This window comes from Danio rerio, chromosome 18 (genome assembly GCF_052040795.2).
Source record: "Danio rerio strain M-AB ecotype USA chromosome 18, GRCz13ab, whole genome shotgun sequence".
Classification (NCBI taxonomy): Eukaryota; Metazoa; Chordata; class Actinopteri; order Cypriniformes; family Danionidae; genus Danio; species Danio rerio.
In genome coordinates this window covers 49559235-49575067 of record NC_141038.1, presented here as the reverse complement: position 1 = coordinate 49575067, position 15833 = coordinate 49559235, and the positions used below count along the sequence as shown (strand labels likewise).

At 33.6% G+C, this 15833-nt stretch overlaps 1 protein-coding gene across 1 annotated transcript in view; it reads left to right on the top strand.

Annotated features, from left to right (window-relative positions):
* The first annotated feature begins 9307 nt into the window (after window positions 1–9307).
* Window positions 9308–15833, top strand: part of prx (periaxin) — a 38919-nt gene continuing 32393 nt past the window's right edge. Inside the window, exon 1 of the mRNA NM_001442242.1 lies at window positions 9308–9600. Coding sequence (NP_001429171.1) covers window positions 9543–9600 — 58 coding nt within the window. The 5' untranslated portion in view covers window positions 9308–9542. The remainder of the gene's footprint in view (window positions 9601–15833) is intronic.

Sequence of the window (15833 nt, the reverse complement as noted above, 5' to 3'; positions counted from 1 at the left end):
AAATCACAAGATGGCTCATAACTTATATTTCTTTTCGAATAAACTGAGTTTATAGCTCATCTCCTTTAATCTAAAAGCAATGGACGAGTATTGGTCAGGATTTGTACAATCTACAATGAAATATGAAAATACATCGTCGCTTTTTCATTTTAAATATTTCAAGTGAATCAAGTGTTCGAGTCTAATAAATGAATACATTAAATTAATACAATGAGAAAGAGAGAGAGAGAAATGGTAACGTTACACTGTCACGGAAATGTTAACGTTAACCTCCTGGATTTTAGCCATTAGACACTTGTTGGTTTTCACTGAACTTGAACGATAAATAACGCGTAATTCATTTTAAGCAGTCCATTTTTAATGTCAGAATAAAATTAGTAAGTTAAGTGATTTGTTTTCTACAGGTATTTCTAATGTTTCGGAGGGAAACGGTTTATTCATGACCATTGTTCTTTTGTCCGACGTATAGGCCTATACATTTACAGCAGGGGGCAGTATGTAAACCTCAAATCTGACCTTCAGACCTGCTTCATAAAGTTAAAAGTAACGCATTGACATTTTTGTTAGGATGTAACCTTTGAATGTACACTTGGTTAAATGTGCCTTCATCAACACTTCGTATCAATGTCACATTAGTGCAGTTTACACCAATTTAGGCCAAATCGGTCCATTTATTATCAGACTACATTTTATTAATACGTTGTTGCGCCTTAACGTACACTTATTTTTGAGCAGACTGATGAACCATTTCATAAAATATTTAGTTAATATATTTTGAGTGGATTATTAAACATTTAAATGCATTTGTTATCATTATATCAATTTATTACCAATATATTAATAAACAAGGATTATTAAACTTATGAATACATTTTCATGTTTGGTCAAAGTCTACTTTATATCTAAATTGTCTAAACGTCTAAATTGTACTTTGATACTTTTACAGTATATACAGTTGAAGTCGGAATTATTAGCCTCCCTTTTATTTGTTTTCCGCTTTTTTTTAAGATATTTCCTAAATGATGTTTAACAGAGCAAGGAAATGTTCACAGTATGTCTGATAATATTTTTTCTCCTGGAGAAAGTCATTTGTTTTATTTCGGCTTCAATAAAAGCATTTTTAATTTTTTTACACAATTTAAACACCATTTTAAGGTCAAATTAATATATATATATATATATATATATATATATATATATATATATATATATATATGAAATTTTCACAGCATGTCTGATTCTTATTCTCTTATTTGTTTTATTTCGGCTAGAATAAAAAAAATGTAAAAAAAAGCTAAATTTTTTAAGCTTTTTTTTTTCCGATAGTCTACAAAACAAACCATCGTTATATAATAACTTGCCTAATTACCCTAACCTGCCCAGTTAACCTAATTAACCTAGTTAAGCCTTTAAATGTCACTTTAAGCTGTACAGAAGTGTCTTGTAAAATATCTAGTCAAATATTATTTACTGTCATCATGGCAAAGATAAAATAAATCTTATAAATGTTATACAACGATGGTTTGTTCTGTAGATTATCGAAAAAATATATAGCTTAAAGGGGCTAATAATTTTGACCTTAAAATGATGTTAAAAAATTAATAACTGCTTTTATTCTAGCCGAAATAAAACAAATAAGACTTTCTCCAGAAGAAAAAATATTATCAGACATACTGTGAAAATTTCCTTGCTCTGTTAAACATAATTTGGGAAATATTTAAAAAATCAATCAATCAATCAAACGGGGCTAATAATTCTGACTTCAACTGTGTGTGTGTGTGTATATATATAATTAGCTCGGCTGTGACAAGAATTTACCTTTGGTAATAATATATAGAGAGATTAATAGATTTGAGATTAATATATACACACACACAAACACACAAATTACACAACCAGCAATTCCGAAATGATGTATAAAAGTGTTTACACGTTAAAGATAAAACATCCCCTTTTGATGTCCACATTAAATTAAATTACTGTAAATTTAATTACACCCTTTTTTCCCCTTTGCTCCACGTGATACTCAATATTATCACTGCAGTTAATCTGCAGTTAACTTACTTAAATAGTCATTTCAAATCCCAGCTTGTACGGCATTAATTATATGCGAGCATAAGGCGTAATGTACATTGAAGGTTTGTGTTTGTGCTGATGTACGTGGTCAGTCGGGGTGTGTCTTTGACGGGGCACCGCTGCGAACGCTTGGGGTCACTGGCAGGATGTCCTGTGTTTAGACACATTACCCTGCTCTCTAATTGGCCTGTATGATCTCAGCTGTGGGTCTGTGAGGGTCTGCACTGCACGGCATCGTTCATACCTCTGGACTTCCACAGCCTCAAAACAGAAGCACCAAGCTTCAGTTCCTTCAATAAAGCAACAAGCCACTTGTAAAAGACTCGGGAATAGATTCTCACTCCAGGTTCAAGACCTTTGTGAATCTGGGTAGAGTCGGCATCAAATATCAGAGCTATAATGAACAGAAAAACAGGCTGCCGTTGTGCTTTAAAATGGTTTTAGCTTGGAAATCATTTTAAACACTTAAAATCACAATTATTCCAAGCTAAATGACTTTCTAGGGGTTATTAAACTTTTGGTCTTCAATCATATCACACCTTCAGTATGTGTGTTGTATGTGTGTACGTGCACTTTAATTACCAGCCGGTCGTGTCTGTGGCCTGGTCTGGTGACGAGGGTGCAAACAGTAATTGGGATCAGCTCCTGGACTCAGCAGAGCTCTTAATCAGCCCTGCTTTTGCGACGGGGCGTCCCGACAGAACACGCCTGCCTGTTGTTGTGTTTTCTGGAGAGACTGGGTGTGTGTGCCCCCAATGGGATGATGGGTGGAGGTGTGATCTGGTTGAACACCCTCAAAATAATGCCACAGGGGATTCCAGTCTAAACTGGCAACACAACTGATGTGACGACTTCTGATAAATTGACTACCGCTCTAGAGTTTGGGAGTAATTATGACTTTCAAAGGCCTTTGAGTTAATCCTGAGAAATACTGTAGAAATAGTCAAATATAACACTTTAAATTGAAGTTTTAGCATCATTACTCCACTCTTCTGAGTTACATGAGCCTTCAGAAATCATTTTAATATGAAAACTTGGTGTAAACTTGCAATAATAAACACTTATTATAAAAAACACACACACACACACACACACATATATATATATATATATATATATATATATATATATATATATATATATATATATATATGGAAACGGCAAAGCTTTGTGTATATGTTTTGCAATACTAAACACTAATTAAATTAAAAAGTATATATATATAAATATATATGGAAACGGCAAAGCTTTATTTATGTTTTGCAATATAAAACACGTATTACATTAAAAATATGTTTATAATTTATTAATAACATGGAGACGGCAAAGCTTTGTTTATATGTTTTGCAATAAAAACACTTTTAATAATTAAAATATATCTATGATTTATTAATAACATTAACCATTATATTCCAATTAACCAAAACAACCAGCTAAATATAACATAACAATCCCATGCAATAATGTTTTATTTAAATATAACTGTAACAGACTAATGAACATTTTTTAATTAACAAATAAAAGATGCTTGAGACCAAATGTTGCCATTATTTACCCAAAATTATAACAATTTAATTTGGTGCCAACAACTATAGACACACACACACACACAGTTTTTAATGTGCTTGTGATTTTGTGCAAAACTTATAAAATGTTCCTGAAAACTGGAATAATGATGCTGAATATGCGGCTTTTTGTTACAGATTATGATTATAATAAAGTAAATCACATTTGTATGAAGTGTCAATCTTATTTAATGTTGTTATATGGTACCATTGGTAAGCACAAGAGACTTATTTGATCAGAATCATTGCAAAGTGATTTAATTATATTTGACTTGTTTAGCATTCATAATTAATAATTAATTTGCTAATAATTTAACCATTTCTTCTGCCTTAATTATAATCCTTTTCTGTTTCAGGTCATCCACTGAGAATGGACAGGAAGACTGGAATTATGAGGACATGGAGATGTTTATATAAAGATCTGTTTGAAAACAATATTTTATCATAACTTAAAAGAATGGGTTATAATATATACAGTATACAAACTATCAGACTTATTCTGATTTTTTAAAAGTAAAAACATACTGCAAGAACATGATATATAAGAACAATCTCATATGATAGCAACTATTGTGCATATATAGAGTTTGGTAAATAAAATTGTACTTGTTGTAATCACTTCTTGCTATTTTAAATAAATTATTGTGCTAAATAAATGATTCGCAAATCCTTCACTTCGCAAAACGTTATTTACATAAAAACAATGAAAGGTGGATGAATGACTTGCTTTTATCGAGGTGGAGCAGTGCTATGAATGACCTTTTGGGTTCAGGTTGACTTCACAAATATCTAAAGTTTCACACTTGCTAATTAGAGCCAATGGATTAAGTTTTTAGGTTTCATTAGTATTTATTTGTTTGTGTTAATTATGCTAACCTATTTGTAAAATGGATTACTTTTACTCCAAATATGTATTTGTGTTATTTGGATGAGTTGATCATACATTTTAAAGGCAATATTACTCTGACTGAACATGAATTATGAATGTTTACAGAGACTCTGTCAAAAGAAATGCCACAAGCCTCAATTCTGCGATTCTCATGTGTGAAAATGAAGATTATTCAAGGCTTTAAGCAGGAGGCTGTTGCTTCATAATCTGCCATGTTTTCGACTGTTACAAAATGGCTTTAGTTTTGCTTTAGATGAGGAAGCCACTATATGTCGTTATATTTTTTGTTTAGAAAACATATTATTAGTTATAACTGGGCACTAAAATACACGGTTGTGCCTAATTAAAATGTCTAGGCAATTTACTGAGGTAAAGTTGTTCTACATTCTGACTTACTCCTTAAAATAATTCCTGAAAAGTATTGTTTGCAAATTCTAAATAGAAGAATCATATTAGCAGCCAATGACTATCAAAAGCACAACATTGTTCACAGTCAATTAAACAGTGCTAATGTTGTTTTCAAGTCATGCATGCCATTTCAGGCCGAATATTCAAAGTAGGCTAAACAATATAGACCGTGTCACAGCGAATATGCGAATATAAACCAACTTTAATTATATGCTACAAGTAGAATATTGAGGTAATCTTAAGTTTAGCCTATTATAGTAAAGTATTGCATATAACTATGAAATATTAGTGACATAAGTGCACTTGAAGGGAGTGAAATTTTCATGACTTGTGTCAAGATATTATTTTTATTTGATGGTCTTCGTTCACTTGCTAACACTAAATTCTGTCATGAAAACTATGACTATATCATTAGCCTAGATTGCCATAATACTCTGTAATTCCGTTCAAAGTGTAAGGAATGGTCGTTTGCACCCACTAAGTGAAAATCCCGAGAGAACACGAACTAATCAGCGCGACGAGAATCGTAAACATTCATAATGACTCGTTCAAAGGAACCGAGATGGGTGAACGGATCCTGAATTCTGACTCACTTAAAAAACAATCCGCCTTGGCTGCGGGAAGAAAAGAAAACTTAAGCAGCCGAGTATATCACAGCTGAATGTTAATGTGTTAACATTTTATAGGGCAGTGTGAATTTAATAACCCTGCTGAAAAAATCCAGCTTAGGCTGGTTTTATTAGTGTTTTGGCCATTTCCATGCTGGTTTCCAGACATTTCCAGGCTGACCAGCTACAACCAGCTTGACCTGGTTTAAGCTGGACATAGCTGGTTTTGGCTGGGCTCCCAGCTTAGCTAGGCTGGTCGAGCTGGTTTTAGCTGGTCATCTCCCAGCCTGACCAGCTAAGACCAGGCTGGAAATGGCCTAAACCAGGCTGGTCAACCAGCTAAAACCAGCCTAGGCTGGTTTAAGCATTTTGTTTCAGTAGGGAAAGTCATTCTAAATGTGTATTTACAAATTTTTAATTAACAACAACGTGTTTTTACTTATATATTTATATTAAAAAGTAGTTAATAACTCACAATTAAGAATTGAAAATGTACTCTTTCACCCTTAAACAGAAACAAAATTTACTTATTTAGTCTTAATCTTAAAGAATTAAACCTACATTTTGAAGAATGTTGGTAACTTGTACCCATTTACATCCATAGTAAGAAAAAGGAACTATGAAAGTGTCTACTGGTGAATGAAGTGATGGCCTGTCCCTTTAAGTAGATTTGTACTTGTTCTAATAATATTTTCACACATAATGCAGAACAACTGTTCTGACACAATTACTAAACGTGTATTAAGTGTCAAACGTCCAGATTTAGTCTCTGACATCTAAATATATGTTGGTGTTTGGTGTCAAAGCTGTTACTATATCGCATGTTTGGAATGTTATTTTGACCCATCAGTATTCAGGACTGGAACTGCACATGGGTAAGATGACAAATAGGACAATTATTTGCACTATTTTTTTACTGAACTGTGAAAATGTCAAATGGTTTGAGATAGCAAAAATAAAGAGAAAATAATATACAAATAGCACGAGAGTGCTTGATCTTCATTTTTGGACACATCTTCATACACTACCAGACAAAAGTCTTGTCGCCTATCTGAGTTTTAGGAACAACAAGTAATAACTTGACTTCCTGTTGATAATTTGGTATAAATGGCTTATATGAAAGGCAAAGGCCTCTAGAATATGCTTATTTTAGCAAAATAAATAATGATCATGGCTTGATTTTTAATCATTCCATTAGGACAGTGAGGTCTGACTTTGCTTAAAAACGGAAGAGAAATAATGTCCAGTATAGAATATAAAGTCATGCTGCAGTGGAGAAAGAGTTAATATTGTGTCTGACTCCATCATGAGCTTGGAGGACTGCATCCATACATCTCTGCAATGACTCAAATCACTGATTAATAAAGTCATCTGGAATGGCAAAGAAAGCGTTCTTGCAGGACTCCCAGAGTTCATCAGGATTCTTTGGAATCATCTTCAATGCCTCCTCCTTCATTTTACCCGGACATGCTCAATAATGTTCATGTCTGGTGACTGGGCTGGCCAATCCTGAAGAACCTTCACTTTCTCTGCTTTCAGGAGCTTTGATGTGGAGGCTGAAGTATGAGAAGGAGCGCTATCCTGCTGGAGAATTTGCCCTCTCCTGTGGTTTGTAATGTAACGGGCAGCACAAATGTCTTGATGCCTCAGGCTGTTGATGTTGCCATCCACTCTGCAGATCTCTCGCACACCCCCATACTGAATATAACCCCAAACCATGATTTTTCTTTCACCAAACTTGGGTCTTCTGCAGTATTTGTGATGATTGGGATGCAGCTCAACAGATGATTCATCAGAAAAATCACCTTCTGCCACTTTTCCAAATGATCAACTAGAAGTCATGTTATTCATTGTTGCTCTTTCAACTGAGATTGACGACTTTTGTCAGGTAGTGTATAGCTATTTATTTGAAATTATGAATACTATTTTTTTTTTCTCCATGTCTTGTTGGACTTGTTAGACATTTTCAATAAACAGGGGTGTTTTGGGCTTGACTGTAAAACAACATCCATAAATCAGCAGTTTTCTGTTTATTGTGATTTTAGCTTCTCTTTCCCTGTGTTTATTTATGCCTTTGAATTGTATTATGTGATCTTGATCTTTCTTCCAACATTTTTTAACCTTGGAAAGTTGGCAAAAGTGACTTTTAAGAACATTTTTAACAGTTTAGAGTGATATATTGTCTGGGTTGGTGTTGTATATTACACTACAAAAAGCTTGTAATAAAGTCCCAGTACATTTTATTTTATTTTACAGACGCATTTCTCTCTAAATTATACATTATATTATTTCAATGTCAATAAAAGTCACTGTGTTAAACTGTAAAGTTGAATTTTCAATATCAAAAGTGGACAGAGATTAACCATCATCTCATTTAGCCGCAGACCTTAGTGCCCCACCAGTGCCAATGTACAGCCATATTGCACTGCTACGAGTGTGATATTGCGTTTAAACAACAGTTCAATGACACAATTGTGTATATAAAAAGAAAATCAAATACCAAGAGCCTAAAAATCCTTTAGTACGAGGACCTACTTTCTTCCACCGCTTAATTCACATCTGCAGCTGACGTCAGAACAGCAGAGGCTGTTGCAACTTCACCAACGTCACTTTACAGCTAGTGTTTGAATGATTCTCTAGCGTAATGTCTAAAGTGATGATAAAACAGCTGATTTTGCTCACATTTTAAGATTATAAGGCTGAACGGCATGAAATATCACAGGGAGATCTCAATAATTAACCCTAAAAAAACCAAAACAAAGCAAACACAACCAGATTACTATGCTGTAAATACAGCACTACAACATACAAAAGAGAGAGATCGAATAAGAAAGTCACTCACCGGTTTTATAATGATTTGATAAGCTGTAGCTTAAAAATACGCTGAGTTTTTCTCTTCTAAGGGCTCATCTTGTGTTTTCTGTCGCCATCTTGTGGGGAAACGTCAACCGTCTTTGCTCTGCTCAGTATGACTGCTCAATGAGTTGAATTCATGAAATTATAAATATAATAGGCACTATCCTTATAAATAAACTGCATAGTTGCAATCTAGGCAACTACATACTCACCTAAAAAGCTTCAAAAGTACATGATGTTGTCCAACAGCTGCAAGATTAGTCAAACTGTAGTGAGTCTATTGATCTGCTGTCACTCTATGTGGGCGGAGTAATACAGAAGGGTGAAGTGGCTGTACGAGTGCTGTTACTATAGGAATATCTTACAGCTATCAGCCAATCAGATTCGAGAACCAGACAGAACTGTTGTAGAAAGATATATTAAAGTCTGGTGTTGTATAATGTCAGTACGTTGTACTTTGACTTATTTCTCAATATATTATTTAAAACTGCTGTACTAAAATGTCAATAAAAGTCACTTTGTTCAACTGTAGAGTTGAATTTACAACATCAAAAGTGGACAAAGCGGAGATCAACATCCCATAATGCAATTCACAACCGCAAATAAACAACGAACTGTTAATTAGCGGATATTTTTCACAGTGTGTCCTACATCATCCCGTACGGCTCCTGTTGGCCCTTTAGCTGCGTCTGTTTGTGACTGAGGGAATGTGTTTTTCTTTTAATTATATTGTGGGATGGGTTGAGCTCTGTCTGACAGAAGGCCTGATCGCTGCTTCTCACTAAGCCCAATAACAAGGCTACGTCGGGTCCCAACTAAAGCCGGCGCGCTGACGAACAAAAGCCAGGAGCTTTAGTCCGGGGGCCGCAAACTGCTGACTCTCACCGCCAGCTAATGCAGCATTCAGTGCTGTCTCCCTGCTGTCGGCCATCCCTCGCTCTCTCTCATCGCCCTCCACACCAGGATGCCCCCCAACAAAGACCGCTGAATTCAGGCAGTGTGTGTCCCCGGAGCCCCTCCTGTCGGCGTTTGGCCCCTGGTCAGTGAGCGTCTGTGCTTCAGGATCTCTCTGTGTGTGTAAGCGCCCGGCTCTGTGATGCTCCAGTGTGTGTGAACGCTGTGATCTGCTCTTCTTCTGCCATGTGTGAGTGTCTGCGAGGGATCTTCCGGGTCAGCTGGACACCCTCTTCAGATGCAGGTGCGTCCGCTCACAGTATACAGACATGTAACAAACACTGTTAGCTGTTTATGTAAATTACACAGCATTCAGCTCAGGGTTCATACACATTTTACTACCTTCTCCAGGACAAACTTTTCATGACCTAATGTTTCATGTGATGTCTACATGTATGTAGTAAATAATAAGAAAAACAATGCATGTTCAACACTGTACAAAAGGCAGTGTTCCACACAATTCCTTCATGTTGTTTCAACACAAATCGATTAATTTAAATGAATTGTTTTTAAAAATGTGGGTTGATTTAAGTTGAACATAAAACAATCCAGTTATCCCACAAAAACCTCAAGAACACTGAAGAAAGTGTTGCATGCTGATCTGTTGCAAACTATTTTTTTGTGTTGAATTTAAACAAACAAATTAAGTTTAATAATGTTCAACTTAATTTGTTTGTTTAAATTCAACACAAATAAATTGTTAACAACCACTTAACGTAAAAAAAAGAGTAAATCCAAGGAATAATCTCTGAATAATTTGTTTCAGTGAATTGTGGTTGACTCAGCTCATAATAAATAAGTAGTTTGAACAAGCATCAAAAAATGCCGGGTTCCACACAATCTATTTGTGTTGGGACAACATGAAGGAATTAAGTTAACTTATTAGTTTTTACAAATGTAAGTGGACTGAACATAAAACAATTTGTCCAAAGTAAAACTCAATAATTGTGTTGCTTCAGCTCATTTTAAATAAGTAGCTTAAACAAATAGCAAACATAATGTTTTAAGTGAAGGAATTACGTTATTTCAGCGTTATGGATGTGACATTTGCAGTGAAATATCCAAACATAAATTCACAGAGAAGGTATATGTTAACATTATATTGAAACATTTATATTTTCCAAAACCACTCACCACAGAGTTATGGGATCAGAAAAATCTCAATCTGTAAACTTTTTTTAGATTTTAAATGAGGAAAATAAATGAATGTGGCGTTATGGATGTGACCAAACTATTCTTTTTAAGAGTTTACAGTAAATTCTTTGGATTAAACTGCACAACCCCAAAAATAATGCTAATCAAAATGATAAGAGTCGGCTCACTATAAAACAAAAATAAATGATTATGTTTTATTTAACATTGTTTGCATTTATGAGGAAAAATATTTGTTATGGATGTGACATTGGCACTTGTGTAACTTTAGTAAATCAAGTATAATTATTTGAAAACATTGACAGACTTATTTTTGAGAATTTTTGCAGTGCTGTAAAATATTTGCTTATTCAAAAAACTTAGAAACAGTAATACTGTAAACATTGCCAGTAATACTGTAAAAATTTACAATAATACTATGAAATTGCTAGTAATACTATAAAAAATTTAATAATACTATAAAAATTGCCAGAAATACTATACAATTGCCAATAGTAGTTTTTAGTTTTTAAAAAATGTAGGTTGATTGAAGTTGAACATAAAACAATCCCGTTATCCCACAAAAACCTCAAGAACTGTGGTGACTCAGCTCATAATAAATAAGTAGTTTAAACAAGCAGCAAAAAATGCCAGGTTCCACACAATCTATTTGTGTTGGCACAACATGAAGGAATTAAGTTAACTTATTAGTTTATACAAATGTAAGTGGACTGAACATAAAACAATTTGTCCAAAGTAAAACTCAATAATTGTGTTGCTTCAGCTCATTTTAAATAAGTAGCTTGAACAAACAGCAAACATAATGTTTTAAGTAAAGGAATTACGTTATTTCAGCGTTATGGATGTGACATTTGCAGTGAAATATCCAAACATAAATTCACAGAGAAGGTATATGTTAACATTATATTGAAACATTTATATTTTCCAAAACCACAAACCACAGAGTTATGGGATCAGAAAAATAGCAATCTGTAAACATTTTTTCGATTTTAAATGAGGAAAATAAATGGATGTGGCGTTATGGATGTGACCAAACTATTCTTTTTAAGAGTTTACAGTAAATTCTGTGGATTAAACTGCACAACCCCCAAAAATAATGCTAATCAAAATGATAAGAGTCGGCTCACTATAAAACAAAAATAAATGATTATATTTTATTTAACATTGTTTGCATTTATGAGGAAAATATTCGTTATGGATGTGACACCTCTGTTATGGATGTGACATTGGCACTTGTGTAACTTTAGTAAATCAAGTATAATTGTTTGAAAACATTGACAGACACATTTTTGGGAATTTTTGCAGTGCTGTAAAATATTTGCTTACACAAAAAGCTTAGAAACAGTTTATCTATATTGCTGAAAACCTCATTTTTGTCATGGCAAGGTTGACATTTGCATGGAATTGCTAAAAGACAACTAACTGATATTCAAGTATGCAGATATCTGTTAAACTAACTTTCATAACTTTTCCAAAACCTTGTGGGTCCTGTTTTTCAAAAATTTTCCAAACCTGGAAATTGCATGTCAAAATTCCATGACTTTTCCTTTTTTTCCATGAGCGTATAAACCCTGTTAATTGTAATATGAACTGTACTTTACTGTAGGGCAGTTATGCAGTGTGTTACTGTATTTTAAAGTTGCACTGTGAAAATGACTGCATATTTTACAGTAAAGATATACAGTACTGTAAATACATATACAGCACATTAACTGGTATTGAAAATGCAGGATGTTTGCTGTAAATGATTTACAGGTAATTGGAAACCGCTGCCACTTACTTAATTAACCTGATTAAACCTTTAAATTGCACTTTAAGCTGAATATTAGTGTCCTGCAAAATAACTAGAATAGTACTGTCATCATGGAATTAAAGAATTAATATTTCATCGAAGAGCTAATAATTTGGTTCGGTGTATGTCACAAGTGCATTTTGTAAATTTAAGAAATTTTAGGAAGCTTTTCATTCAGAAATTACTTTTTTTAAATGTTCTTCAGACTGAAAAAAAAAACATTTTAAAACATTTGAAAGTTTAAAAGCTTACGTCAAATCCAATAAACATAAAATGAGCACTAAACAAAATATATTTAAAATAAACTGTAAAAATTACCTGTAAAATTTACAGTTTTACTGTCAATTTTGGTTGTGAATTTGGCCAATAATACTATAAAAAGTGCCAGTAATACTATAAAATTGCCAGTAATACTATATAATTGCCAGTGGTACTATAAAAATTGTTAATAATACTGTAAAAATTACCAGTAATACTATAAAAATTGCCAATAATACTGTAAAAATTACCAGTAATACTATATAATTGCCAGTAATACTATAAAAATTGCCAATAATACTGTAAAAATTGCCAGTAATACTATATAATTGCCAGTAGTAATATAAAAATTGTTAATAATACTGTAAAAATTGATAGTATAAAAATTGCCAATAATACTGTAAAAATTGCCAGTAATACTATATAATTGCCAGTAGTAATATAAAAATTGTTAATAATACTGTAAAAATTGCCAGTAATAGTATAAAAATTGCCAATAATACTGTAAAAATTACCAGTAATACTATAAAAATTGCCAATAATACTGTAAAAATTGCCAGTAATACTATATAATTGCCAGTAGTAATATAAAAATTGTTAATACTGTAAAAATTGCCAGTAATAGTATAAAAATTGCCAATAATACTGTAAAAATTAACAGTAATACTATAAAAATTGCCAATAATACTGTAAAAATTGCCAGTAATACTATATAATTGCCAGTAATACTATAAAAATTGTTAATAATACTGTAAAAATTACCAGTAATACTGTAAAAATTTCCAATAATACTATAAAATTGCCAGTAATACTACACAATTGCCAGTAGTACTATAAAAATTGTTAATAATACTTTAAAAATTGCCAGTAATACTGTAAACATTGCCAGTAATACTGTACAATTTGCCAATAATACTATGAAATTGCCAGTAATACTATAAAAATGGCCAGTAATACGATAAACATTGCAAATAATACTGTAAAAATTGCCAATAATACTACAAACATTGCAAGTAATACTACACAATTGCCAGTAATACTATAGAAATTGCAGCGAAGCAGTGGCGCAGTAGGTAGTGCTGTCGCCTCATAGCAAGAAGATCGCTGGGTCACAGGTTCGAGCCTCGGCTCAGTTGGCGTTTCTGTGTGGAGTTTGCATGTTCTCCCTGCATTTGATTGGGTTTCCTCCGGGTGCTCCGGTTTCCACCACAGTCCAAAGACATGCGGTACAGGTGAATTGGGTAGGCTAAATTGTCCATTGTGTATGTGTGGATGTTTCCCAGAGATGGGTTGCGGCTAAAAGGGCATCCACTGCGTAAAAACGTGCTGAATAAGTTGGTGGTTCATTCCACTGTGGCGACCCTGGATTAATAAAGGGACTAAGTATGTTTTACTAGTCTAAAAATGCTTCTTGGTTCATTATTGTTATTATTTTTAGGGATATTTGTACTAGAAACAAGTCAAAACCTCTTCTTAAATAAGTTGTAATTAAGGAATTTTGAAGTTATTATCTTGAGCAGGATTTCAGTGGTAAATATAGACAAGATACAACACTGTGACAGTACACACAAACACGCATTACTCTGCTTTGTCATGTGATCACATTAGTCACATGACACTGAGGGCAGCTGTTTGCTTCAGATTGTTGGCAGTGTGTTCTGCTGATTGGTGAATTCGCCAGTAAACTGGACACCTCACCTTGTGCAGCAGCTCCAGCGCATTCAAACACACATCGAGCCACTAATCCTACTGTTTTGTATTGAAACAATGGCAGCATTAGGAACCGAAGCCCTCTGAATGCTGCCCGGCTACAGGATTCAGTGCTATTCTGACCCCGCGGATCCACCTGCATGTCACGCTGTAGGGATAATGAATTTTGGCAGCGTCTTGTGACCTGTTTGAGCTGTTTAGGCATCACCCGGATCACTTTGCACATGGGCACAAGGCCCAAACAACAAGCAGACACACCTCAGTGTTGGACAGAAATCAGCCGTGCTCGAGACAACAGACACAGACAACAGCTGCCAGACCACAAAAAGACAAACTGCAGTTTTTCCTAAAAATTAAAATTAAACATGTCGTCTCTTTGGCTTTAGAGGTCATCTAAAGTGCTATTAATTTATACTTTTCATTTTAAAAATATCAGAAAGATACCACTTGTGATTAAAAAGAACTCTACTTAAGCTTTACAAAATAGCCTGTATTTATAGATAAGGTTGTTTTCTTGTTTAAAACCAACACAAGCTTTCTTTTGGATCATCATGTTAAGGACTTGGCATTTTAAAATGTATTTATTTAATTTTAGAATAAAGGAACCAAGTTTAAAAGTCATTCATTCATTCATTTTCTTGTCAGCTTAGTCCCTTTATTAATCCGGGGTCGCCACAGCGGAATGAACTGCCAACTTATCCAGCAAGTTTTTACGCAGCGGATGCCCTTCAAGCCGCAACCCATTTCTGGGAAACATCCACACACACATTCATACACTACGGACAATTTAGCCTACTCAATTCACCTGTACCGCATGTCTTTGGACTGTGGGGGAAACCGGAGCACCCGGAGGAAACCCACGCGAACGCAGGGAGAACATGCAAACTCCACACAAAAACGCCAACTGAGCCAAGGCTCGAACCAGCGACTTTCTTGCTGTGAGGCGACAGCACTACCTACTGCGCCACTGCTTTACCCTTTAAAAGGATTTTTTTTTTATTACTGTATTTTAAGGTCATATACAGTTGAAGTCAGAATTATTAGCCCCCCTGAATTATTTTTTCTCCAATTTCTGTTTAATGGAGAGAAGATTTTTTTAGCACATTTCTAAACATAATAGTTTTAATAACTCATCTCTAATAACTGATTTATTTTATCTTTGCCATGATGACAGTAAATAATATTTTAATAGATATTTTTCAAGACACTTCTACACAGCTTAAAGAGACATTTAAAGGCTTAATTAGGTTAATTAGTTAATTAATAATATATATATATATATATATATATATATATATATATATATATATATATATATATATATATATATATATATATATATATATATTTATATATAATTATTGTACATTGTAAAAATGTATATCATCATAAAGTCATGACATCATTCTTTAAAGTTAATCATATTGAATTACTTTAATCAGGTTTCTAATAAAATTTTCAAAGATTACTATAACAAGCTGTTTTAAAGAGTTGACCCAAAAAATAGATTTTTTTGTAATCATTTACTCCCTCTTTACTCGTTTTAAACCTTTATGACTTTTTCT